This window comes from Dermacentor variabilis, chromosome 1 (genome assembly GCF_050947875.1).
Source record: "Dermacentor variabilis isolate Ectoservices chromosome 1, ASM5094787v1, whole genome shotgun sequence".
Classification (NCBI taxonomy): domain Eukaryota; kingdom Metazoa; phylum Arthropoda; class Arachnida; order Ixodida; family Ixodidae; genus Dermacentor; species Dermacentor variabilis.
Genome location: NC_134568.1, coordinates 154,137,844 through 154,165,030, shown reverse-complemented (window position 1 = coordinate 154,165,030; position 27,187 = coordinate 154,137,844). Strand labels below are relative to the sequence as shown.

At 44.8% G+C, this 27,187-nt stretch overlaps 1 protein-coding gene across 1 annotated transcript in view; it reads right to left on the bottom strand.

Annotated features, from left to right (window-relative positions):
* LOC142587966 (uncharacterized) overlaps nt 1-27,187 on the bottom strand; it is a 136,703-nt gene that overhangs the window by 66,968 nt on the left and 42,548 nt on the right. Inside the window, exons 4-5 of the mRNA XM_075699402.1 lie at nt 17,018-17,106; nt 13,049-13,107 (exon numbers count right to left, since the gene is read on the bottom strand). Coding sequence (XP_075555517.1) covers nt 13,049-13,107; nt 17,018-17,106 — 148 coding nt within the window. The remainder of the gene's footprint in view (nt 1-13,048; nt 13,108-17,017; nt 17,107-27,187) is intronic.

Genomic DNA, 27,187 nt, shown 5'->3' with positions numbered 1-27,187 from the left:
AAGCGGCGAAGCTGGTCATGTGTATCGGGAGTGCCCCTATCGACGACTCGGCCTGCGGGGTTTTTCCATCGATTCGCCTCGGCCTAGGTTTGGCCAGAGGCCTCCTGACATCGCAGAATTCATCAAGCAGCAGCGCAGGCCGGGCACATCGCAGCGGCAGTCATGCTCACCCTCACCGCGGCGATATTTCCTTGCTCGTGATACCACCTCGAGGACGACGCAAGGGAGATCACCAAGTCCACGCCGGAAAAACTGAGGTCAGCGACCTTCCGAGGCGGGGCCGCTGATACTCAACGCACTGAAGACCTCGTATCGTGCCGACCGCAGAACAACGAAAACACGACGACGCCAGAACCAGTTCCCGCCAACAAGATTTCACTGGACATACCTGTGTTGATCAACGGCAGAAAAATGAGTGCACTTGTAGATACCGGCGCCGATTACTCCATTCTTAGTGGCAAACTGGTGAGGGTTCTGAAAAAGTTACGTTGCCCTGGAACGGGGCACCAGTTCGCACGGCAGGTGGCCACGTCGTCACACCACTTGGCTTATGCACGGCGAGAGTAGAAATTCGCGGTGCTGATTTTCTTGCCACTTGTCTGGTTCTATGCGAGTATTCCCGCGATTTAATTCTTGGGATGGACTTTCTCCGGGAATATGGCGCCATTATTGACCTCCGCGAGCGCTGCATCACTTTCTCGACACAAAGGGCAACAACACAGACCGACGCCGTTGGACACAGATCGGCACTTCGCGTTTCGGACGACAGCATCACGATACCGCCACGTGCGAGTGTTATGGTTCCGGTCAAGTTCGACGAGCAACAAGACGGTGAAGCCATTGTAGAAGGCAACATTTCTATGTTGCTGACCCAAGGTATTTGTGTAGCGCGAAGCCTTCTGGAACTTCGTGATAGCCAGACAGCGGTCCTCGTTACCAACTTTACCTTTGAGCATCGCCACATTTTTCGTGGCACTGCCGTCGCCTACGCCGAACCATCAATGGACATCATCGAGTGCTTTGCTTCTGAAGTGGACACAGACAACGGTTCGCTCAGAGACATCGATGTAGACTCCGAGCTTACGGACGACCAAAAGAGCGCACTGCAGGAACTTCTGAACAAATTCCGCGCGTGCTTCGCTCGGTCTACTAAGGTGGGCTAAATGCCGATCATGAAGCACCGAATAACGACATCCGCCGACGCACGCCCCATCAAACAACAGCCTTATCGTGTCTCACCGAAAGAACGTTAGGCAATTCAAGCCCAAGTCAAGGAGATGCTAGATGGTGTCATTCAGCCTTCGCACAGTCTGAGGTCGTCCCCGGTCGTTCTGGTAAAGAAAAAAGACTAAAAGCTTCGTTTCTGTGTTGATTATCGACGCCTCAACGATGTCACCAAGAAGGGCGTGTACCCACTACCACGTATCGATGACTCTTTAGACAGGTTGCGGCGAACTAAGTATTTTTCGTCTCTCAATCTAAAGAGCGGTTACTGGCAAATTGAGGTAGATGAATGAGACCGCGAAAAAACTGCTTTCGTCACTCCAGATGGCCTTTACGAATTCAGGTTACTTCCTTTCGGGCTCTGTTCGGCGCCAGCAACTTTCCAGCGAATGATGGACACCGTTCTCGCTGGTCTGAAGTGGCAAACCTGCCTCGTCTACCTCGACGACGTGGTTGTTTTTTCGGCGAAATTTGACCACCACCTGAAACGACTGCGGCAAGTTCTCGAAGCCATCCGATCGGCTAACCTCACCCTTAAGCCTCAGAAGTGTCACTTCGGCTACAAGGAGCTTATGTTTCTGGGACATGTGGTCAGCGCGGAAGGCGTTAGCCCCGATCCCGCGAAAACTGCCGCTGTAGCCATGTTTCCAACAACGACCAACAAGAAAGGTGTCCAACACTTCCTGGGCCTTTGCGCATACTACCGGCGTTTCATCGAAAATTTTTCGAAGATGGCGGAGCCACTGACTCGGCTCACGAGGGACAACGTATCGTTCGTCTGGGCCTCAGAGCAAGAGACTGCTTTCACTGAGCCTCGACAGCGTCTGGTGTCAGCACCAGTTCTGGCCCACTTTGACGAGGAGGCAGACACGGAAGTTCATACAGACGCCAGTAACGTCGGTCTTGGTGCGGTGCTTGTACAACGGCAGGAAGGTATTGAAAGAGTGATTGCCTACACAAGTCGCACACTATCGTGTGCAGAGACCAACTACACCACTACAGAGAAAGAGTGTCTTGTCGTCGTATGGGCGCTGGCCAAATTTCGACCTTACCTCAACGGCCGCCCATTCAAAGTTGTAACCGATCATCAATCGTTATGCTGGCTTGCAAATTTACGGGACCCTTCTGGACGACTGGCATGGTGGAGTCAACGTTTGCAGGAGTACGACGTGACCATCGTGTACAAGTCGGGGCGCACACACGAAGACGCTGATGTACTCTCACGCGCCCCTATCGACACCACCGACCAAGACATTGAGGACTACGCCGTTTTCCTTGGGGCAGTAAGCGTTACTGATTTGTCCACACGGCAGCGCGCAGACGACTCACTACGACCTATATTCGAACATCTGGAAGGACGAAACCTATCAATACCCCGGCACATCGCTCGAAGATTGTCGTCTTTTTGTTTACGACATGGCGTCTTGTAAAAGAAGAACTCCGCTGCCACCAACAAGACATACCTTTTGGTCGTTCCAGCAGACCTCCGTGCTGAAGTTTTATTCGCCTGTCATGACGAGCCTCTGTCTGGCCATTTGGGTTTTACGCGAACGCTTGATAGTGTGCAAATCCTACTACTGGCCGAAACTTGCCGAGTGTGTTAAGCGGTACGTGCAAGCCTGCCATGAATGCCAGCGCCGAAAGTCGCCAGCTGTGAAGCCTGCGGGATTGCTGAATCCGATTGACCCACCTGGCAAACCTTTCAACCAGGTCGGCATGGATCTTCTGGGCCCGTTTCCATTGTCATCTTCTGGCAACAGGTGGATAATCGTCGCCAGACTATTTACCACGGTATGCTGAGACAAAGGCGTTGCCTCGAGGCACAGCTTCCGAGGTGGCCCAGTTTTTCATACAAAGCATCGTCCTATGACATGGCGCCTCATCGCACGTCATCACAGACCGAGGCAAAGCCTTTACAGCGCAGCTCATTGAAGACGTTTTTAAACTCAGCTGCACAACGCATCGAAGGACAACTGCCTATCATCCCCAGACAAACAGCTTGACCGAACGACTGAACAAAATGATGACTGACATGCTGTCTATGTACGTAGACGTACAGCACAAGACGTGGGACGAGATACTCCCCCACGTAACGTTTGCCTATAATACTGCTACGCAAGAAACAACACGCTTCACGCCGTTTTACCTCGATTACGGCCGTGAAGTGCAGACTATTTTAGAAGCAATGCTGCCATGCGACAACATCGCTCACCTCGATCTCGCCCAAGATGCCGAACTCTTCGTGCAGCGCGCGGAAGAAGCCCGTCAGCCTGCCTGAGTGCACATAAAGAAACAACAGGGCATCGATGCGCAACGTTACAATCTCCGCCATCGACAAGTCGAGTTCCTACCTGGCGATCAAGTTTTGACCTGGACTGCCGTGCGCCGAAAAGGACTATCCGAGAAGCTTTTGAGTCGCTACTTCGGACCTTACAAAGTGTTGCAGCGAATTAGTGACGTGAATTACGAAGTCCTTCCTGACGGAAGCCAGCCTCCCCGACGTCGACAACCGCAATCTGAGATTGTGCATGTTGTGCAGTTGAAACCGTACCATAGGCCCTAAAATTCGACGTTTTCAGCCGCTTAGGTTAGTTTTTGTTGTTGCTTGTCCCTCAGTGCCTTGTGCCTATATCGCACACCCCAGTGATTGTGACTACAGCCAATGTGTTCGTCCTAGGCCATCTCGGCGCTCTAACGTCAAGCCTATGTATGTTTTAATTCTTTTATTATTATTTTTTGAAGAGGGGGTAGTGTCACATGGTGTGGCACAGCAAGGGGACTGAAGAAGAAGAGAACGAGGTTCGTCTCGGGCATCGCGCATCAATGGTTAGGTTTCGTGAAGTACGAACGCCTGGATCCCCATTCAGCGTGTATATTTCAGCAGGGTATATGCGATAATATTTTCGCGATATGTAGAAGGAAAATACTTTTTCCTCTCTGCTTCTACTGCAGGGCATTGGACAAGAACATGGAAGACTATGAGATTATTGCTGCACTTGCCAGAAGTTGGAGGATCCCCCCCCCCAATCAAGAGGTAAGAGTGAGTACGGTAAGTATGTCCTATCTTTAATTGGCAAACAAGTACTTCCTTGTACCGTGCTGTTTTCTCACTTATCCAGTTCCCTAGTTCTGCTTTTATCATGTGTAGCTTATTCAATGTTTGTGTATCCCACTCTCCTTCCCAATGAATGGCTCTTTAGTTTACGATGTAGAAAAGACTTAGGTCTGTGGCAGGGATGGGGACATTACCATCTGGGTCGTTAAAGCTCACTGACTTAACACTTTCGTCAGCAGCTACGTTGCCTTTTATACCTTTATGGCCAGTGTTACGGTTGGCGTCTGGCACCATGTGCAGAAAGGAATTTCACCAGACCTCCTTCGTCGAAATGAGGCGTGACTTCTCCTGCCACAGTTGGCGTCCCGCACCTCGTGCAGAAAGGACTTTCTCTCACCCAACCTTCACCCACCATGCCTCATTGGAATGAAGCGTGACTTCCTAATTCGCCGTGACCATTTTGAGTGTCTGGCGGAAGCCTCACAGTGTTTACAGGCCTCTTTTGTGTGTGTGTGTGCAACTTTAGAGGGACCCTTTCCTCAAACGGTCAAACTCTACAGGAGAACTTCCACGAACCAGAAACGCGCAAAAAAGACGGACAAGCATTTACAATTCCAGGAGGCGGGACGCCCTTCTCCTTGCAGCAGGCTCGGTATAAGCAGAGGAGGAGGGGCTTGCTTTCTGTGCTGGTCACGTGACATCGACGGAAGCAAGATCCCTCCCACGACTGTAGAGAGCTTATTTAAGGGGCTCCGAAATGTACTTTTGATGACTTCATTCTCCTCCCATCATCTTTCAATAAACCGTGCAAGTTTCACACTAGAAATCGTATCGTCCTTGCCCGGTCGCCATGGTCTACCGGATGCCTGCAGCCCACCGACAACGCCACGCCTCCCAATAGTAACGTCGGTCGAGCTTCGATAGGCAGGCGTTGCTACAACACGGCAGCAGTACGATATGCTACCCTGGAGTATGCAACACCAGGTACCCAGCATAAGAAAGTCGCTTGGTTGCACATATATGCGGAGCACAATGAGCTATGCAGCTCATTCAATACGGAATTCTTGTTTTCGTAAACTAATTAGGGCTCTCGTCTGCGAAGACAACAGCGTTAGCGACATTTACGAGCCTTATGTGTTTAATAGCCGAGAGCATAGTGTATGCTTCCGCTGTAAATATACTGGTGTGTGGGTTTAGTGCCCTAGATGTTGAAAATGAGGGTCTGAGAGCTGCATAAGCAACACCAGCAGGAGACTTTGAAGCATCTGTGTAAAATTCATCACAGGAATACTTCTCTTTAAATAAAAAAAAAAGCAATTTTATGTGAGCCTAAGGTGCTCGTTTCGATATTTATAAGAAAGAGATGTCACATTGGATAATTTGCCACTCCCAAGGCAGTGGAAGCCGAGTAGGAGCCATTAGGACATTCTTTAAAAGAGGGACCCGTGTTTTTCCTGAGAGTGCTTCCAACTGGAGGGACAGAGGAGGCCAGATGGCTGGGCAGTTACAGAACAGCCTCGCAGTGGGCAAGTCGCGAACTGTAAGATGACATGAATTCTGAATATCTGATTTAACTCTCATGATGTAAGAGAAAGTTAAATATGTCCTTTGTAGAGACCATTTGTTGGATTCAACGTACAGGCTTTCTACAGGACTAGTCCTGAAAGCACCTGTAGCAAGATGGATACCCAGTGGTGAATCGAATCTAACATCTTCAAGGCACTAGGCGTAGAAGAGCCATACACTATGGCATCTTAGTCAAGGCGTGACCTTATCAGACTTTTGTACAAGCTCAAGAGGCACCTTCTGTCACTTCCCCAGGATGTACAGGACAAAGGCTTCAGAAGATTCATTGTCTTCATGCAGTTCGCCTTCAGACATTTCAAATGGGGGATAAATGTTAATTAAGACTCTAAAATGAGGCCCAAAAATTTGTTCATGGCTCACAGGGAGCTGTTGTCAACTGAGATAAATAGTGTGATCAGGTAATATACCTCTCTTGTTCGAGAAGAGAACACACATGCTTTTTTATGGGTTTAATTTAAACCCATTCTCATCAGCCCACTTTGGCAATTTGAATGTGCTGTTAGACAGAACTTTGGATGACATTCAGCAAATTGTCTCAGACTCCCATTTCAGCCAGGTCACGGAGAATTCGGAAACACCACGTAGTGTCCTATGCCTTCTCCGTATCAATAAATACTGACAAAAAGAACTGCTTATGCACAAAAGCATCGTGAATATTCGTCTCGATGCGGAAAAGGTGATCAGTTGTGAACGTACTGTCCCTGAAACCACACTGTAGGGGGTCTAATAGTTTAGTTACTTTCAAGAAAATGAAGGCGAAGCCGGTTAACCATTTTGTCAAACAGTTTACATAGGCAACTTGTCAAGGCTATAGGCCTGTAGCTGTTGACAGAACTTGGGTGCTTCCAGTCTTTTAGTATTGGAATTATTATTGCTTCCTTCCAGGTGGACGGAATACAGCCGGCAGAGAACACGGAGTTGAAAAGTGACACTAGTATTTTGTAAGTTTCAAGGTGTAGGAGTTTGATCATTTCATACAGTATTCTGTCACTTCCTGAAGCGGACTTGCTACAGCCATTTAGCGCAGCCTGAAACTCCACCATGTTAAATGGACGGTTGTAAGGTTGATTACTACCAAATTTACACGATTGTAAGTCGACCCTCCCATATCGCGTGTGACAGGGGAAAAAAAAAAAAAAGAAGAGCATACCCGAGGGCGCATTCGATAATGAAAATTTATTGGTAGCTGGCATGGTCACTGGACTACTCGCCTTTAGTTGTGCCCATCCTCACTAGTGCTGCCATCCGATCCCAAAGCGCGTCATCATCTAGAGAAATTCGACATCTGGCAAACGACCACACCACAACATCTTGTGGAACAGCAGCCCACGCCAAATGCACCCAACAGCACACAGCCATCAGGGAGGCTCTTTTTGACAGGTCCGGTTGACGTAATTTCACGGTCTTCTGCCGCCAGCCACTCATTATACTCCCGGCGGAGCAGGTCCTCAAAAGGCGAAGATCCGGGCTTGTTTCATGACCATGTCACACTTCACTGACATGGACTGATTATGCATTTCAGCAACGTTCGCCGCAAACTTGGCCTACAGCTCTGGAAAACGTCCACACTTCGGCCCGGGGGAAATTCTTCACTTGCCGTCACAGGTGAAAATTTTGCTTCGCTGCAGTTGCCAGTCTCACACCACCCGTTCAGAAACATCGAACTTGCGGTCCGCTGCGCAGTGATTTGTTTCTTTGATGTAGAGAATGGAAGCCCTCTTAAACTGAAGGAGTGCCGAATGTTTAGTGGGCCTGGGACACATGTGATGACTGAGGAAGCATGAAAGTAGCATGTAGCCAGCAGTCAAGTCGAACTCGTCAAACTAAGAGCTACAGGGAAAGAGAAACGTGAGCGGTGTCTGCTCTTCCATGAACTATCGATACGCCTCGCAAGCGCTGCCGTTCTGAGGGCGCTGCCGAGAATGGAACAGCAATACTTCCATCAACTATCGGCACCCCCCCCCGAGTGTTGTGTGCACTGTAAAACTCGCAAATGTTGAAAAAACCCTTCCAAAAAGCAAACACACAGAATAGCGGAAAGCTACAGTTAGGGCCATAGAGCAAACATAAAATTTTAACTACATTGTAGCTGCCCTGATGTTATTAGTATCACTTTTTTAGCGATGCCATGCTTTGGTTTTGTTTGTAAGTCAACTTAGATTTTCAAATAAATAAAAAAATAGGTCGACTTACAATCCTATAAATACGGTATTTCCTTTCCGACACAGAGGCAGTCGCTCTGCTTGTTGCCGGTATCTCAGAAATGTATCTGAGTAGTGGGATAAACTAGAAATCTTCTCAAAATGTGCCCCTAGAGAATCAGCTTGGTCAATAAGTGTGTCTTCGTGTGTATTTACCAATAGTAGAGGATGACCTTCACAGCCTTTTATTTTATTTACTCTGTTCCAGGCTTTTCTTTTGTCTGTACATGAATTTATACTAGAGATGTATTTTTGCCAGCTTTCCCTTTTGGCACGGCACACCATTCTTCCACCTTCCAACTTTATTTTCTTGAAGCTGATCAAGTTCTCGGTAGCTAAAGAGTCGTGAAGGAGACTCCAAGCCCTATTTCGATTTTTGCGAACTTTTTTGCACTCCTCATTCCACCAAGGAATATGTCATTTAGAGGGTGATTCATTCATTTCAGGGATACATATTGATGCAGCATCACTTATTAATGCCGTCAAATATGATACTGCATTGCTGATTGAGAGAGTACACATGTCATCCCAGGTCAAGTGCGTCAGCTCTCTGTATCGTTTCCAGTCAGCAGTGTCAACCTTCCAATGGGGCAGATGTGGAGAACACGTATCACCTTTTGTTAACTTTAAGACAATTGGGTAATGGTCACTCCCATATGGATTTTTGATCACATTCCACTCCAGGTATGGCACGAGTGTACTTGATGTGATGCTTAAATCTATAGATGAGAACGTTTTGTTTGTTAGACTGTAGAATGTGGGTTCTTTCTTGTTTAGTAAGCATGCACTTGTGGATAAAAGGAAATTTTCTAATGAGCGCCCTCTCGTATCACAATGTGACTGTCCATAGAGAGTGTTATGTGCATTTAAATCGCCTACTACAATGCAAGGTTCAAGGAATTCTGCGATAAAGCTCTGGAATTCTGTTCTGGAAAGTTGATGGCTGGGAGGGATGTCGTCATCATCATCATGATCATCATCATCAGCCTGGTTACGCCCACTGCAGGGCAAAGGCCTCTCCCATACTTCTCCAACTACCCAGGTCATGTACTAATTGTGGCCACGTTGTCCCTGCAAACTTCTTAATCTCATCCACCCATTTAATTTTCTGCCGCCCCCTGCTATGCTTCCCTTCCCTTGGAATTCAGTCCGTAACCCTCAATGACCATCGGTTATCTTCCCTCCTCATTACATGTCCTACCCATGCCAATTTCTTTTTCTTGATTTCAACTAAGATGTCATTAACTCGCGTTTGTTCCCTCACCCAATCTGCTCTTTTCTTATCCTTTAACTTTACAATCATCACTATTCTTTCCATAGCTCGTTGCGTCGTCCTCAGTATAAGTAGAACCCTTTTCGTAATCCTCCAGGTTTCTGCCCCGTACGTGAGTACTGGTAAGACACAGCTGTTATACACTTTTCTCTTGAGGGATAATGGCAACCTGCTGTTCATTATCTGAGAATGCCTGCCAAACACACCCCAGCCCATTCTTATTCTTCTGGTTATTTCAGTCTCATGATCCGGATCCACGGTCACTACCTGTCCTAAGTAGATGTATTCCCTTACCACTTCCAGTGCCTCGCTACCTATCGTAAACTGCTGTTCTCTTCCAAGACTGTTAAACACTGCTTTAGTTTTCTGCAGATTAATTTTTAGACCCACCCTTTAGCAGCTTTGCCTCTCTAGGTCAGTGAGCATGCATTGCAGTTGGTCCCGAGTTACTAAGCAAGGCAATATCATCAGCGAATCATAAGTTATTAAGGTATTCTCCATTAACTCTTATCGCCAATTCTTCCCAATCCAGGTCTCTGAATACCTCTTGTAAACACGCTGTGAATAGCATTGGAGAGATCGTATCTCCCTGCCTGATGCCTTTCTTTATTGGGATTTCGTTGCTTTCTTTATGGAGGACTACGGTGGCAGTGGAGTCGCTATAGATATCTTTCAGTATTTTTACACACGGCTCGTCTACACCCCGATTCCGTAATGCCTCCATGACTGCTGAGGTTTTGACTGAATCAAACACTTTCTTATAATCAATGAAAGCTATATATAAGGATTGGTTATATTCCGCACATTTCTCTATCCCCTGATTGATAGTGTGAATATGGTCCCTGTACGAATTCCTGAATGATCCTGAGGCTCCAGCCACTGGGAGCAGGCTTCTTCATCTTAAGCGTACCAGTGAAAGCACCAGACCCCATGATGTAGATAATTAAGTCCCCCATTGTTTCCCTTACCTTCTCACTCCCGCCACTTCCCAAGCCAATTCACCGCAGCCCTTTAAGGGCAAAAAAAAAATGTGAATAAAGACGTGTAAACAACAACCGCCCATAGCAGAAACGTGCCGTATTAGGATAATAGTGAAGACAAATGCCGCAGTTTTCGCAGTATGCCCGCCATGTGTTTCTATGTCCCTGGCAGCTAAGCGCGGCCATCTCTGTTTCTGTACCCTCAAAGTGAACATGGCTACGTTATTGCCGCAAACTTGCCAATATTAACGATATTATTCATTACTGACATGGAAAAAACTTTCAATGTACGTAATGTACCCACAAGAAGAAAAAAAATCACGTTCAGCGCGTTTGGCTTGCTCCACCGGCCGCCATTTCTGTTTTGGTGTCCTGCACTGTTACAGCGGCAGCCGCCTACATGGCAGCCGCCTGTTTGTTGACCTCTTGTCATCCTGCAGCAAATGCGGGATGAAAAAAATTTTTCCTTTTCACGGAAAACTTAACCTGCGTAATGATCGCACCCCTGAATTTGTGTCAATTTTTTTGGACAGAAAAGTGCAACCATTATGCAAATAAATACGGTAATTTAAATAATTTTAGTTAACCTGCATATGCGCAAACACGTAACACATTTGTAATGCATTGTACAGCACAAAAGTATTTTCATTTTCTTGTAGCCTAGTTACCAAACACACTTACACTCCCATGACGCAGACGCCGACACAGATTCCTTAGGCTTGGATTGCACGGCTGCTAGCCAAGGCATGTCTATGGCTGTGTGGTTGCCATTTAACAAGCACATCCTGCTAAATTTCGCAAATTCATTCGAAATTAGTGTTTTGGCACAGGTTGGCGCAGCTCAATGGTTTGGCGCAAGATGGTGCAATTGGCGCAGCACTTCCATCCCAGTCTTTCCGAGATCATTTGAGCAGTCCCCTTGCTTTATTCCAGCGGTGGTTTTATGTATCTTCTGCTTGCTAAGTCGACCCGCATGTGTACATGAAGGTTAAACTTGATTGTCATCACAGCTGTAAGCACTTGAAAACAGGTTTTGTGTGCGTCATTTTGTGATTCCACAATGAAAAAGCAGGAACCGTGAAGAAGTAATAAAATGCTAAAGGATGTGGAATGCACTAACACGCAGTTCAGGTGAAAGTAGCATGGAGAAGCTATGGCCTAGTCAAACATAACATGAACCTATCACAATTTGTCTTTTCCACTGCCGTTATATCCAGTGAAGTCACCTGAAGAGGGATCTACATTAGGGCTAGGCGTATGGAATTTTACCATGGTTAATGAGAACCTTTAATGGAATCAATAAAATTGGATTTGTGTTTTTACATACATGAGCTAAAAAAATCAAAACCAATAAGTTTTACACGCAAACCTAAACTGTGCTACTTGTTTGAACAGAAATTGCCTTCAGTGTCAAATGATTGACCACTTCGCATGTAACAATCACATCAAACACGGACGAAAGTAGGCATAGGTTGGTTTTGTCATGACCCCTAAGAGACACACAGGCAGGCGACGAAACACTGTCTGTGATTCCTTTGCTTGCTGCTGAACAAGTTGGAATGTCCCACCGACACTTCCCCAATTTTGCTCATGTGACCTCTGCCAATTACTTGCAACAAAAAAAATTGTGATTAAAACATTAATTATTTGGAAAGTTAATCCATCAATCGCCCAGCTTTGACGCACAGTAGCGTGGCACCCTGTCATATTTCTTTTCTAAACTTTCGTGGTTAACATTGTTTGCTCATGAAACAATGCTGAGCTATTTGTTAATGAAAGTGTAATAAGTGAGACACATGCCTATGACCTTGACTGACTGCTTCAGTATGCAATTTACAACTTCGCATGAATGAAGAGCAGTTTTTAGCAAGTCTATTTATTACTTCATATCGGAAGTTTCATTTTTGCTTTGCATACAATTATAAAATCAACTATCTATATGAACTGAAAAACCAAGAAATGCTTTGATTGTGCTCAAGAAGAATATCTTTTTCGAAAATTCAAACATTCTATATAATTCTTCTGGAAGAGAAATATTCTTTCTTTTAAAAGCAGTCAGAGGAGACAGACTGATGCAAGATCTCTGGCTGCAGTGGTGTCACGGACGTGATGTAAAGCAAACAAAATGTACACCGGTGGTTCACATATGACAAGAGCTACCAGTACAAATTCTAAACGAAGCCATAGGTGGCTTGGGGTGACCCCCCCCCCCTTTTCTGCACGGTGTTTTCCCCCTATTACTGAAAAATTTCCTGCTATACATTTTTTATTTTAGTTGATCATGCATATTCTTGATGCATTTTGTGAACTTGGATAAAAAATAAAAATATTTCATGGGTATTTATATGTGCCGTAATTAAAGAAATAAAAGATTCACTGTTTATAGGCACAAAACAGTTATGTACCAGTTTTTCTAGGACAAATAGTTTTGCCTTCAAATGCAAAGTTTTAAAAATGCTTACATGATTAAGGAAACATTTTTTAAGCAAAAGTGTTTCAGCAGTCAACACTAATGAAATTATATATTTTTTTCAGGAAATACAGAGCAGTCGAGTGTAAATTGAAGATACATATAGAATAACATCAACAAAATGACATGGGTTGTTTACAGATCAAACTGAAATCTTTTTCCAGCATAAAAACTATCAGCACTCTTGAACTATTCAATCCCTACACAGAGTACAACATAGCTAGATGCGGGTTTGAATGAAGTAATTGTTTTACTTACTGGACGAGAAGGGACGTCTGACGACTCTTTAGCAAAACCCTTCTTGCTCTGTGCAGCGCCTGCGTGGTAACAGTTCAATACACCAACTTTCCTGCTGTTGCATAAACATAATAAAGTTTACACGGGGTTCTCCAGCTATAATGCAAAAAGCTTTAATAAAAGATGAATAAGACCAGGTGCACGATGTTTGAGGTCTTGTTGAAAAACACCAATATTTTTTTTTTTTAGCCCCTGACATACAATTACATTAAAAGTTTGTTAAATCGCCTTTCGTTAATGCAAATTTTGAATATTTCAAACAAACTAGCCAAGTCCAGCCAAGCTCCAGAGAACTCCCTATATTAGAAAGAGTGTTAATTCGCACACTATTTGGGCCCGCCACAAATAATTCTAACTAAACACCACCATGTCCAGCTCCTGGCTCAAACTGGCGGTCATTTTTCCAGCTAAGCATCAGCTGACGCAACGTACTTATCAGCATTGTCATCGATCCACACCTCAGTGACAGCTCCCTCAGATCTCAAAGACTATGGTTTTGTGGACTCCATGTACTGAAAATGATTAAAGGAGCTGGAATCTTGTCATGACTGCCATGTTACAATTATTTTTGCAAATGGTTGGCTGCATCGAGACAGTGAAGCATGTGGCCAATGTGGTACGTCGGGCAGCTCACCAGATGCATAGATCAAGCAAGCAAGATAAGCTGCACCATTTTTTATAGTCTTTGTTTTGTTAGTGCCCCGCTGCGTGTGTTATAGGAAGTTTCTGTTGTGGCAACCAGACCTACACTGCTAGCTAGATTCCTTTTACTGGGACCGCGCGTGCCACCATGTCGCGTGGCAAATACCGGAGACTAGTGGACCTGAGGAGAATGATCCCAATCCTGTTCAGGTACAGACCTCACATCTGTTAAGAACAACACGAAAGCACGTGGCTGGAGATACAATTTGTGCCTTCTACTGGCACACTCGTGTTATCAGCGGAATTATGCGCTCAGTACATAATCGAACACACCCCCGGCAAAAGAGTGCATGGCACGTAATTTCGCTGATAACACCAGAGTGCCAGTGAAAGGTGTGGATGGTATTGCCTGCCAGACACTCACACATTGTTTTTGACAAGTCTGAGGACTGTATATAAAGTGTTGAGTGACATGGACTTCGCAGACAACCATATTTACTCGATTGTAACGAGAGTTTTTTTCATGAATTTCATTGCTTGAACTCGACCCTCGCATTAGCTATGTTAAAGCAATTATTCTAAATTCCACGGTTTTCAGCATTACGTTGGCAACCTGTACCTTTGTGTCTCAATCCTATCCATAGACAAGTTGACCGAAGTCAAAACTTTTTTTTTTTTTTTTGAATCAGTGCCATTTTTGCTGTGCTTGTGAATGGTGTTACAGTTACAGTGCTGCAGTACCCTGCGGCCTTTTGCGCTACAACTCCGTTCATTTGGAACGCAGTGACAAAGCGCGTTCGGTGTGACACCTGCTTCAAGAGACTAGCAATTTTGATGGTCAAGGAGCTGGAAAACTCCGCCTCAGTTTTGCAACTCGATATCAACGAGATGGCGATTCACGAATGGCGGGACCAGTGGGAAGCCCTCTTTAAACACAAGGCCAGTCGGAAGCGCTCTGTGGACATTGTAGTAGCCTGGTGCTGCCCCCAAATGAAATGGTTGTGCAGTCTTTGAGCTCGACATCATGAAAGAAAACTTGATTCTAGGACAATAACTTTTGGAGATAGTTCCACTTTCATGAGACTCAGCTCATCACGACGCCAAATCTCTCTCGATAAATGGCTGACAGCACTCTTGGCACCGATAGCGAGTTTAGCACAAACCCAGAAACACTTGGTGGGGACACTTTCGGTGCCAAGTCGCAGGAAATTTTGCAACAGTTAAACTACAGTTCGACCTTTTTATAACAAACTCGATAGTTCCGCGAAAAGTGGTCGTTACATCAGTAGTTCATCATATATAGACTCGCCCTTAAAAACGCTTAAAAATTAACCGCACTGAAGCTGGTGTAAGCAGTTACAATTTGGCAGCGCTTTGGACTGAAAACAAGATTTTCAGTGTCATTTTTGTTCCCAGTGCATTCCCGAACCTAGCAGCAAACTTCCTCTAGAAACATCCACCTAAAGAATGAAATGTGGCATCATGTAGCGCTTTCAAAACGGTGCCTGGTTTCGATCTCCTGTCACTTCAAAACTGCAAGCGCAGCCGGCATTTCTTATTAGAGAGTTTGTGATATATTTTACTACCAGCGGGACATGACTGTATTCTGCATATGAGAGAGAAGCGTTCTAGTTGGCTGGAAGCGTAAACTGCGGCAACTACTGCGGCATGCCGCAATTCTGCAAAGGTCTTGGACATCATGGCCTCGGCATTATGACTGCGCATCAGCCACGCAAGAGCTGTAAAATCACACTATCGACGTCACTTTGGGTGAAAAAAGAAGCATTGTTCAAAAGGTAAAATGTCACAGCGAGCTGTTATCAGCAATCGGCAATGCGTAAATGAAGCGCCGCCAAACCATGATCTCCTGGTAACAGCATAGTAACCACCGACTCTTCGCAACACTGCATGGCAGCAGCACATGGTACAGCGTTCTTGCCGACTCAGGCGGCGTCGACAGGAACGCTTGAGTGGCCGTTGTTGCCATAGCGGAGACATAGATGGTCATTCAAAATAGCTGAAACGGGCATAATGCACATGGTTCCACAAAAACTAGTGATGCCGTCGTGGCATCCACTATTGCACCGGCCAGCGCATAGCCCATGCCATGCTGTTTTTGTAGTGTGCCTCCGCCCTGGAGGAGTATGCGGCACGCCTCCTGCCCTGCTAGTCTTTTGTGTTGATGGTAAAACCAATGCTTCAGAAAGCAGCAGTCACAAGTGGAATTCCTAAACCAGGATGAATTTTTTTTCAACTACGAAGTAGATTTATCAAGGACACAGAAAAGGGCTAGTTCATGGCATTCTGTTACAGCCCAATGGCAATATTCCAGTAAGGGTAGACCCGCCTCTTTCTAACAAGATTAGTTAAATTGAAAGCAAATGGGAAACAAAAATTTACCTCATATTTGAAATAAGCACATCAAGTTGTATCTACGTTTTCGGTACAACCTGATGAACAGATTTTGTTTATCTTTTTTATTCACTTTTTTGTATTTTCGGTTTAAGTACCAACTCCCCCTTGAGTTCAAATTCACTGCATTTCGATTGTGCATAGATATTTCATTTTCGAGTTCTACATTTTTCTGAATTTCAAGGGATAAAAATTGGGTCTTATCTGGCAGTCAGTAGATAATCTACAGGAGGTCATTAGTTAATAGTCAAATAGTCAAAGTTTCACTGACTGTCTGCACTTCATACACACAAAAAAAGATGCATGCTCGTCACATGCAAGCAACATCCTTCAAAATCAAGTTATCTGCAAGTGCTAGTAGCTGATGTACAACCAGTCACTTGTGCAATGACAACAAAAGACAGTGCACGAAATTGGGGAAACTATTTTGTATAGCCCACACACTTAAGTCCTCACAGCCCAAAATTTTTCCTTCAGCACATCAACACACATAACTAGTGAATGCATTTAAATGCAGAGTTCCCATTTAGGTGAAACTTCCTCCACTTGGTTCATTTCTATAGAACTGTACATTAAAATTTATTAACAACTACGAATTGCACCCATGAGAGAGCGAACTGCACATCTCCTGCATCTGCAACATCGCACACACAACATAGTGAGCAAAATCCCACATGTGAACCAATGAACATATTTTGCAATATGAATAAAATAGAAGTGATGTTTCTGAAAGCTCAGTTCACAATGTACCCATAAGAGCAAATCAATTGGTCCAAAAACCTATCTTGCAAAGAAATAAAGGTTGCCCAGGCTGCTGGCATGTGAACATATACACTGTACAATGAAAAAAATTATAAATTAAGGCTTGCTCATTACCAAGGATTGCAGAAAGAGCCATAGCTTTCCTCTTTGGATCCATGCTACTTCCACCTGTTTCCCCAGGATTCACTTCCGATTGTTCTAGCCTACAGATAAAGGTACAAAATTGTGTTACAATAACATTCCAAACAGCCCATAACACAATTTCAAAGTTGCATAAAACAGATAAAAAGATATTAAAATTCTGCTATCATTATTGGGAAAGTAATTCAGCATTACAATCTCTTCACACATAATGAACACATTCATGTTGGCAAGACATTTCTTGCTACCAAAATACAACTTGTGTGCACAATATCGCAATTCGATCCGAATAATGGCGGTGATACGTGTAACAAGCTACAAGAAACAAATGAATATTAAGCACTATTGGCCGTAGCACATTACAAGTAACAGCATTACCCGTAACATGTTGCTTTTTTGAGTAATTTCAAAATGCACTCTCATGCTCTGTATAAGCTAACACACAAAAACACATGGCAAAGCGCTCGCACATTGCAGCTCATACTGAGCGTGAACTTACGTAACATTTTTCAGCAACGTGGACGGTCATGTTGCTAGTTACTTTTCATTTCAATACTTCCTCCCTCGCAAGAAAAAAAAAAGTCTTGATCACTTGAACTAAAGTAGCATAGTAAATATACAAAATATACAGGCGCTCTTGAGGACCTTTCTTGCGGCTCGAATGTATGCCACACAAAATGTGCTTTTGACAATGCCCGCAGTAGACTTCACTAAATATAAAAGTACATACTACCCATCAGGCTTTAATACATGCAGTCGGGGACACATCTGCCCCCACCCCTCTCTTCTGCCTCTCTCACATACACAAGAGATGTATAAATAATCAACCAGCTCCAAAATCGAAGTGCGGGTACGTGTGTGTGCAAATAGGCAATTATTTTTGTGTGCTATAAAAATTTTGCGCGACAGCACTAGCACTTTCATTTCTTAAGAGAGGCATGTCCTGCATCTTCTAACATCACAGTTTACAAAATTACTGTAAAGTTGTTGAATGTCCTGCAAACTTTTCTTTGCAGTTTTCTGTGGATTGAGGATAAAGCCTTGATTTGTTCAATTCAAGGCTAAAGAAATTGTTCCTCCACAAGCCACAGAGGGACAAGTCATCAGATGCAGCTCTATAGGCAGAAACTTTAGACCACTAATTCTACTGAAATCGTAAAGATTTTGCACAAAACTCCCTCGCTAAATCAAGTTCAAGAGTGAAAGCTTAAGAAAAAGCTTAAATTGCATGCATATAAAATATAATCTTCATAAAATAGTTCTTCTGGGTTCCTGTAACAGACACACTGTCTAGAATTTATGAGCATGGAGTAATGACAAAGTAACAAGCATTATTATTGCTTATGTAGGAAGCAGCGCGACGCAGTAGCCTCCGTACCCACGGTTTACTTTGGCTGGCCAGCCATGGTGCCGCGGGATCTCTGGAGCGGTTGATACTGTGGCCACTCAGATCGAGCATGCCGGCATCTTTACTCGCTCTACATGCACGTGAGCCCTCTTTTTCTTCACCGACTCTCGAGGCGACAGTCGTGCCGCTACAGGCCTCCCCTCCCCCCTCCTAGTGCGAAGCGCGATTGAAATATGTACAAAAGGGGCAGGTACAGAAAGAATAAATTAATGTGTGGTGTTTAGTGGTGCAAGGGCCAGGTAGGGCCAAAGAGCACCATGCCAGTGTTAATGAGTTCACAGTAGAGTTACGACTTCTATGAAGTTTATGTGACGTGGCTGTAAAGAGGCCTTAAAAATAGTCGCTATGAGGTGCGTAAAATCTATGTGTAGGAAGATTATGGCGATGAAAAATGATGGGTACTATTAGCATTAAGATGCATTGTGAAAGAATGATACGATATACAAAATATGTCAGATGCTAAAATTGGCTGTAGCACTACTGCCTCACCAGAGCCCTTGAAACACAATGGCCTGGAATAGGCATGTGCTTTACGAAACAACTATCACAGCGGCATCCTCGAAAGAGAGGAAGCGCTACAAATGTATGGGGCTATTAAAATGTAACACAACATCTTTCAGGAAATCTACGACTGTGTTGGTGTCAAAGAGCGGTTCTGGGCTGAGGAACATTACAGGATGGAGGGGGATGTGCTGCCGGTATCCTAGGGGAAAATGTTGCTTTCTCTCAGATTCGGCTTCCCGACACTCCAAGAGGACGTGGAGGAAGATCATCCTCTCCCCGCTTCTACCACAGATTGGAGGTTCATTTCCAGTGAGTAAAAAATTATGGGTGCCAAATGTGTGTCCTATTCTGAGACAACAGAATAGGACATCTGTTCAGCATGATTTTGTTGCAGAGGGCCAGAAACCTAATTGTGGCTTTATTACGTGCAGCTTATTTTTTCTTTCCACGTCCCACAACCACTGCCAAAGGTTTCGCATTTTTTTTCGTAAGAAAAGCCTCAGACCTGAAACAGGGACTGCAGCGGTAGGATTAGCAACGTGCGGTGCAATTTACGTGGCCATCTGGTCTGCCAGAATGTCACCTTCGATGCCCGTATGGCCAGGCACCCAGCATATAATAACAGGCTGGTTAGATATATACGCTTTATACAGGATGGAATAGAGTTTATTAAGTACTGGATTTTTGTGCTTACAGAATGACATCAAGGCCTTCACGACACTTAGGGAGTCTATATATCACCGATTTTTGGAGTTTTGATTTCCTTATATGCTTCGCAGCTGACAATAGTGCGTAGGCCTCAGCCGTAAAGATACTTGTTTCCGGATGCAGTACATCGGATTCCGAGAAGGATGGAGCGATGGCTGCGTAAGACACCCCGTCATGCGACTTCAATGCGTCTGTGTAGAATTCCGTGCAAGGGTGCTTGTAGTGGAGTTCCAGGAAATGCATTCGGATTTCGATCTCAGGAGAATGCTTTGTTAATTGTAGAAAAGATATATCACATTGTATCAGCTGCCACTCCCAAGGCAGCAGCAGCTTAGCTGGAGGTATTAAGCATTGTTTAAGGAGTTCCATTTCGATGCTAAGCTCCCTCAAATGCAGTAAAAAGGGCTACAGAGGGATGATTATGAATTAGTGTAGCACATGTCATATCATTAACGGTATTAGAACACAAATGCTGATGATTAGTGAACTTTCAGAAAATATGTTAGGCTTATTTATGCTCTCTGCAGATGGAGTGACCACTCATTTGATTCTACGTGTAAACTTTCAATTGGCCTTATTCTAAAAGCACCAGTGGCCAGGCGGATGCCTATATGGTGGACGGGATCTAGTATCTTTAGCACGCTTGGGGCAGCAGAATGATAGATCACGGCACCACAGTCCAATGGTGATCGAATCACGCTCTTGTAAAGATCCATTAAACACTTCCTGTCACTGCCCCATGTTGTGTGGGATAAAAGTTTCGGTAAGTTCATTGTTCTTAAGCGTTTCACCTTGAGATACTTTATGTGTGGAATGAAAGTTAGTTTAGAGTCAAGTATAATGCCTAAGAACTTGTACTCTTAGTTCACAGGTATTTGTTGCCCATACATTTCCATATTGGTATCTCCAATGAGCCCTTTGTTTCTTGTGAAAAGCACACAAGAACTTTTGTTGTGGTTGTGTTGTGGAACTTTAAGTTCGTTTTCGTCTGCCCATTTGGACACTTTCTACAAGCCCTGTTGTACTTTCCTCTTGCACACTGCAAGGTTGCAGGATATGAAACCTATTTGTATGTCGTCTACGTAAACGGAATAAAATATGGCTGGCGGTAATGAAGCACTAAGCATGTTCATCTTTCCAGTAAAAAGCGTGCAGCTAAGCACACCTCCTTGGGGTAGACAATTTTTAGTATAAAAGGTCGCAACAATACATTGCCAATTTTCATGTGGAAGGTACGTTTGGACAAACAGCTTTTTAGTATGTTTAACATATTTCCACGAATGCCCATTCCCAACAAGTCTCGCAAGATCCTGTATCACCACGTTATCCTGTATCACCAAGAACTGTTTATGTACAAATGCATCATGGATATTTCCTTCAATGCGCACAAGATGATCAGTCGTTGACCGCCCTTCTCTTAAACCACACTGATAGGGATCAAGCATATTGTTCAGTTCAAGGAAATGTATGAGTCAACGATTAATCATTTTTTTCATATAGCTTACACAGCAACTTGTAAGAGCTATCGGGCAATAACTTGCCTTCAAGGAAGGGTCTTTACCCAGCTTCAAGACGGGAATAACGATAGCTTCCTTCCATGAGGATGGGAGGTATCAGCCAGCCTAGATAGTTGAAAAGTGCCACAAGTGTCATCTGTTGTCGGTGTATAGGTTTTAATCATGTCATACATGATTCTATTAGCTCTCAGTGCAGATTTTTAGTGTTGTCCACTTCTCTTGTGTCCTGCCTGCACGCCTCACCCTTTCTTGCATAATGAATCCTTACCAACTAGCTCAGCTTTCTGTCGTTCAGAGCTTCTACATGTGCTCAAGGCAGCTTTAAGCTCGGTTGTATGGACGGTTGTGTGGTTCACCCAGACGGCATTTACGATCCAGTGCCTTAAGTTCAGCAAATTGTTTATATGTTTGAGGAATGGCTTTGTGTAATGTGTGGAGCTTGATACATGCTCGAAGTGTTCGCCTAGAGCATTGGCCTGGTCTTCCAAGGTAGTCGCTTGGTCGTCAACGAAGGGAAATGGGTGGATTTGTTTCCCCTTTAGCTTTCGTAGGCCATTCCATACTTTAGACTGTAGGAAGTGATGCCCAAGAGAAACCTCTCCCAGCTAGCCCTCCTTGCCTGTCTCTGCGTACCCTTCCCTGTGATTTTGCCAGTTTAAATTCCATGAGATTTTCTGCAGTCGGGAAGCGACGCAGCAAACCTCACTCTGTTTTGTTTCCTTCACGCTAGTCTGCACTGCTCATTCCACCAGGGGACCCGTCTTTAACATGAGAGACCTTGTGTTTGTGGAATGAACTTTTCAGCTGTGTCGAGTATAAACAAGTAAAATATGCTACTGCTTCATCTATACTAAAATCAGTGATAAGATGTCATAAGTAAGTGGATTAATAAGCCTTTGAAGGTCGATTTTTTTTTGCCATATGCGACCGCCCAGGGTCGATTTTTTTTTTTTATTGCAGATTCTAATTCTTCTTAGGGACTTATTTCGAAAAAAATTTCCCGTAATTTTTCTAGGGTGACTGTAAAGCGAGAAACAAATATTTTCAGTTGGTATATATATCTACTCTTCATTCATGAATAACAACAATAGAAAAGCTAATAAACTTACAAGAATAAACAAATTTGAGGCATTGTTATCGTTCAAGGCTTTGAAAATGCGCACACGAAAATATTTCGCAAGACTCAAATGTTCCTGCTTTTACACTAATGTTTACATCCACAGCTTAATCAACTGCGTAGGTGCGTGCACTCAAGAAAACTGTGTGGCTGTGTGCCAGTCAAAAAAGCAAAACGTGTGACAAACTTCCGCTAATCTTCATCTTATCGCCAGAAGGTTGTGCAGGGCAGCGTATTGTGACAACCAGCAAGACCTTGGTCTCGAGATGGCGTTGTCAGTCTCGCCACTGCTTTTTGCTGCTTAATATGCTAGGGCTTTCGTCAGAATAGCTACAAAAAGCCAATGCTGTTGTCGTTGGTAGCATTGGGTTCACGCAATCCGAGAGAGATCTACCAGGCAGCACCGGCAGTATAGGTTATCAGCGAGGCGCAGCCATAGTGATGCCGTAGTGCAAAAACATGACCTCCTGTAGTTTCTTGTAGATGCCTGGGCCTGGTACAAGTTGGAGCTCCGAAAGAAGACCATCTCTGCCAGCTTGTAACTTGCGTGGAGATAGTACAAGTGTTGGTCACTCACGTTGTTGGCGTAGAAGTGATTCTTGAGCTGAAGAAACACAAATGGCAGAGCTGCTCCTGCAAAACTTCGGTAGGCCATGCACCCGTGGAGGGAACGACACAAAACGGAAGGCCCGCATGCTGCTGCTGCTTGTGGCGAAATCTTGAATGATGATAGAATAGAGTTGTGGTGGTCGCTGAAGGCATCACAAAGGTTGTGCTAGTGGTGTCGTCATGCCTGTGAGAGTGAAATTTGCACCTAGTGGAGAAGGTGGGAGAGCCTCTGAATAGGTGATGAGCAGCATGCGGGCCTCAGAGCAACCAAAAGCGTTTGTGTTTGGCCTAGTGAATTCTTTGGAAACAGTCGTCGCGCAGATGCCCTTAAGATATGGAGGAGACTCAAGGACCGAGTAAAGGTTTGGGGCCGCCGTGTGCGGATGATCGGCACGGGTGGACGCAGGCAATGTGGGACAAAATGTGACTGAATGCTAAAGGTGGCATAGAGAGCAAGGACAGCTGCCTGCAAGTCCTCGTAGAAGTCAGAGCTGGGGGTGGCAGCCGGAGCCTGGAACCTTGTTGATACGGAAGTGGTTGTCCAGCTGGATGAACAAGATGTCTGGCATGTCGATGTAGAAGTCCCAGACACCCTACAACGGCGGGACAACTGCTGGACAGCATGAGGCCTTCTCGCCTTGGTAGAGTCGGTGCATTGATGCTGGCATGGCTGGGCTCGGTTGTCCTGGTCACCAATCTGTGGGAGGCGGCACGCAGAGGTAGCCGCCGTGGACAGTTTAGTTAGCTGTAGCTCCCGCAGGCCACTCGGGTTGAGCTCACCAGTCAGTTTTTTTGCGTTGCCCGCACATGAGCACTCTTCATCACCAGATTTGGAGGCAATCGCGTCTCTACACTTTTTTTGGTAATGGCAACAAGTTACCTTAATTTGCAGGTAAAGTAGGGAGGCAATGTGTTCTACGTAATTGAGTTATATACTACATTAAAACTTTTTTGTAATGCCTACAACATAGATAGTAGATTGTTCCAGAATCATCTGTATATTATTTTTGTTTTAGTAACGTGCAAAAGTGCTTTCCCACTATAGTATATCTTCGTTTCAATCTTCAAAATTACTTCAAAATTCTTTAGAATTTTAACAGGTAATTTCAAAGACACTATTATTCTTGAAAAATCTTCTGCATTTCACAGCAAATGAATCTTCTATCAAGCATTTGAAACAGAGTTATTGTTTTGGTCTACATTCTTTTGAATTTAGTACTAATCTGTGACAATGCTCTGCTAATTTTGCATCAACACAGACTGCTTTTATTCATAATTCAGGTTTTTCAAGTACGCGACCCCTCTAGCAGCTGCTACTTTAACTAAATTTGAAGAGCAAGACGCGTGCTCCCACCACTTCTCACCTCTATGCAGTGGTAGTGTTTCACCAAACAGGCTCTTGCGACGATTTTTTTTTTTTTTCACTTGTGCTGTTAAATTAGCTTCTCATCGTCCTTCACTAGCACATGCGTATTTGCTCACGTGCAAAAATAACAAACACATATTCCATTTACCAATGCAAAGGCAACATGCCGATGCGATATGCAGACTATTTGTAACCAAGATTCGAGAGGTACACCAGCCTTTATTTTTCAACAGCTTGGCCAGTACTTTGATCCAACTGGTGAAGACATGTGAGCATCAAACGCATCGTGGCAGGACTTTCTTCAGGATAAACTGGACCGTCGTTTGAAGTCGCTCAACTTGAATGAGGTGGTCAAAATAAGCATCCACGTGCTTGCCCAGTGCAAGCAGCTCAGCATGATGAACAAACAACATGCAAAAGTTCTGCACATGTACCACAAGTGTATTGCAGGGCAAGTGTTGCTTTTATCTCAAGATATTTATCGTGTGACATGGTACAATAGGGGGGTGGGGGGGCAGAAGGTAAGCGGATGCAACATGCTGTTTTGTTAAGCGTGTAAAATTTATTTGCCAGCGAAAAAGTAAGACGTGCGAGTTGTGCATAATGCAGCACCGCGAGTGTGTCACTTTGGTGTCATATGATGCATTCCGATGGGCTGTGTGGCGACATTCCCCGTATTTGTTTAACCCCACATATCCATACAGCTAGTTCCACCTGTATACGCCAACACATTCTTCAGCCAATTGTTAAAGCCCTGTGATGTACATACCAGTAGATTAAAACATCACCAAGACTTCTGCATCAGCTGTAGGGCGGCAAGTGCAGTTTGAATGTTCACAGCACTGGTGTCATACTTTTTACCAGAATGTTAGCTTGCCTCACTCAGCAAGAATCGTGTGATGACTCACAGGTAACATGGTTTTTATATACAGTCGAACCCGGCTATATCAAACTCACAAAAAAAGCCTATCAGTTTGATATAGAGCCTAATTCGATATACACCTGCTATAGGATTGGATGCAATAAAAGCACATACCGCTTATAAAATCACTTTATTGATGAAACTAGCTTAGTTTCCCATGAAATAGTCCTGTATTTTCTTCTGCTTGGGCAATTTCGGTGTCTGCGACACACGCACTTCTCAACATTGTCTAAGGAGTCGGAGTAGCTGAGGCCGCAACCTTCCGCATTCACGCAGAAGCACCGGACTAGTGCGAGTGCACCAATCACCTCGGAGGATGTGGGCAAAGGACCGTTGTTGCTTTCCTCATTGTGCCCACTTTCACTTGTGCTTGGTACGATGTCGGCAATGCAATCTTCATTTTCGGGCTCTCCCGTGGTCGCAACACCATCATCTGCACTCACAAACTCGTCGACTATTGATTTGTCAACAGCTTCCGGAAATTCTGACAGCCCGCTCCAAACTTTGGCAACACCGGCAACGGCTTCGTCACACAAATCACGATTTACAGTCATCACCGAGCACGCAGAAGCCGGCACGTCTGAAGCAATTTCGGATGAATCACTTGTACACGGCCGTGCGTATGCGTTGGGCGCCATGGGCACCGGGTCACCAGGACCGGGTCACCGGGCACCGGGACTTTGGCCACTTTAGCCCTAATCTTCCCCTTATTCTTCATGACTGTGCTGAGAGTGCTCCTCGGAATGTTGCACACTGCAGGGATATACAACTTCTCACCGTGTTCGACTCAAGTTATGATTTCAAGTTTCACGACGAAAGGCGAATTCTGTCGCTTCATCACGGCAACACTGCGGGAGAAGGCCCACAAGGCGCAAACACAATGAACCAGAAAAGCAGCGAGACAACTCACACTTGCGTCGTCTTGCATGACGAGGGCACAAGAGCCTCTGATTGGCTGTCTGAGCAAGCGCTGCAGGCGGGCCAGGATCATTTTTTGCAAGGGGGTGTCGACGACTCGCCCCAGGCAGCGCGGTCACGGTAGGGAGAGCGGGTGGATGGAGCCGCGCCACCGGGTTTCCCCGCCACCACGAGGGAAAGCGAACTTCTGGGGGTACTTTTCTGCCGCTTGAAGTTCGATATATCGAGAGTCGCTGCTATTTTTGTTCAATGTATGCATAATTTTTGCTATATATACTCGTAACTATACAGTGTTCAGAAATTGTTCGATACATAGAATAATTAGACGTAAAGGGCTCGATATAGTTGGGTTCGACTGTGTGCGTGTGTGTGCGTGTGTGTGTGCATGTGTGTATGTATGTATGTATGTATGTATGTATGTATGTATGTATGTATGTGTATATATATATATATATATACACACATTCACCATGCGCACCATACCAGTACAATACATTCAACATTCCAAGGCGGTTCATGCAATAGACAGTACAGCAAGTATATGGCTTGAGACTCTTTGCTAACACTGAACCTATCGCTCAAGCGCTAGTTCACGGAGTCGCTTTCGTCAACGAAACAGCTTGCAGTATTTCTCACAAACTGCAACCAATATTCTCGCACCAATCATGATAAAAAAAATCACTGTTCAGTCCCTCAAGCTCAGGAAATTGCCACGGACCATGCAAGGGCTCAGGCAATCACTTCGCACACCTGCCCTGCGGTAATGGCAGCGCAGCATGGAATGCAGCTCAAGCGAGGATATGTGCATGAGCACAGCAGAATTAAAAAAAGATCCATTATCATGCTATCACATAAATATGTGCGCAATCAAGAACATCATGTGACAATTCATGAATACCTGAAATACGTCCTTGAACATCCTGGTGCACAGCTACAGAAAAGGTTTTGCTGTATACCTTGAATTTGCATCTGAACAGCTTGGGTTCTATTAGGCTTATTGCTGATTGAGCATCACTGCTCGCACCTGGCAACCCTTCGTGCCAAGATATCATTCACTTACGATAGTGACAACAG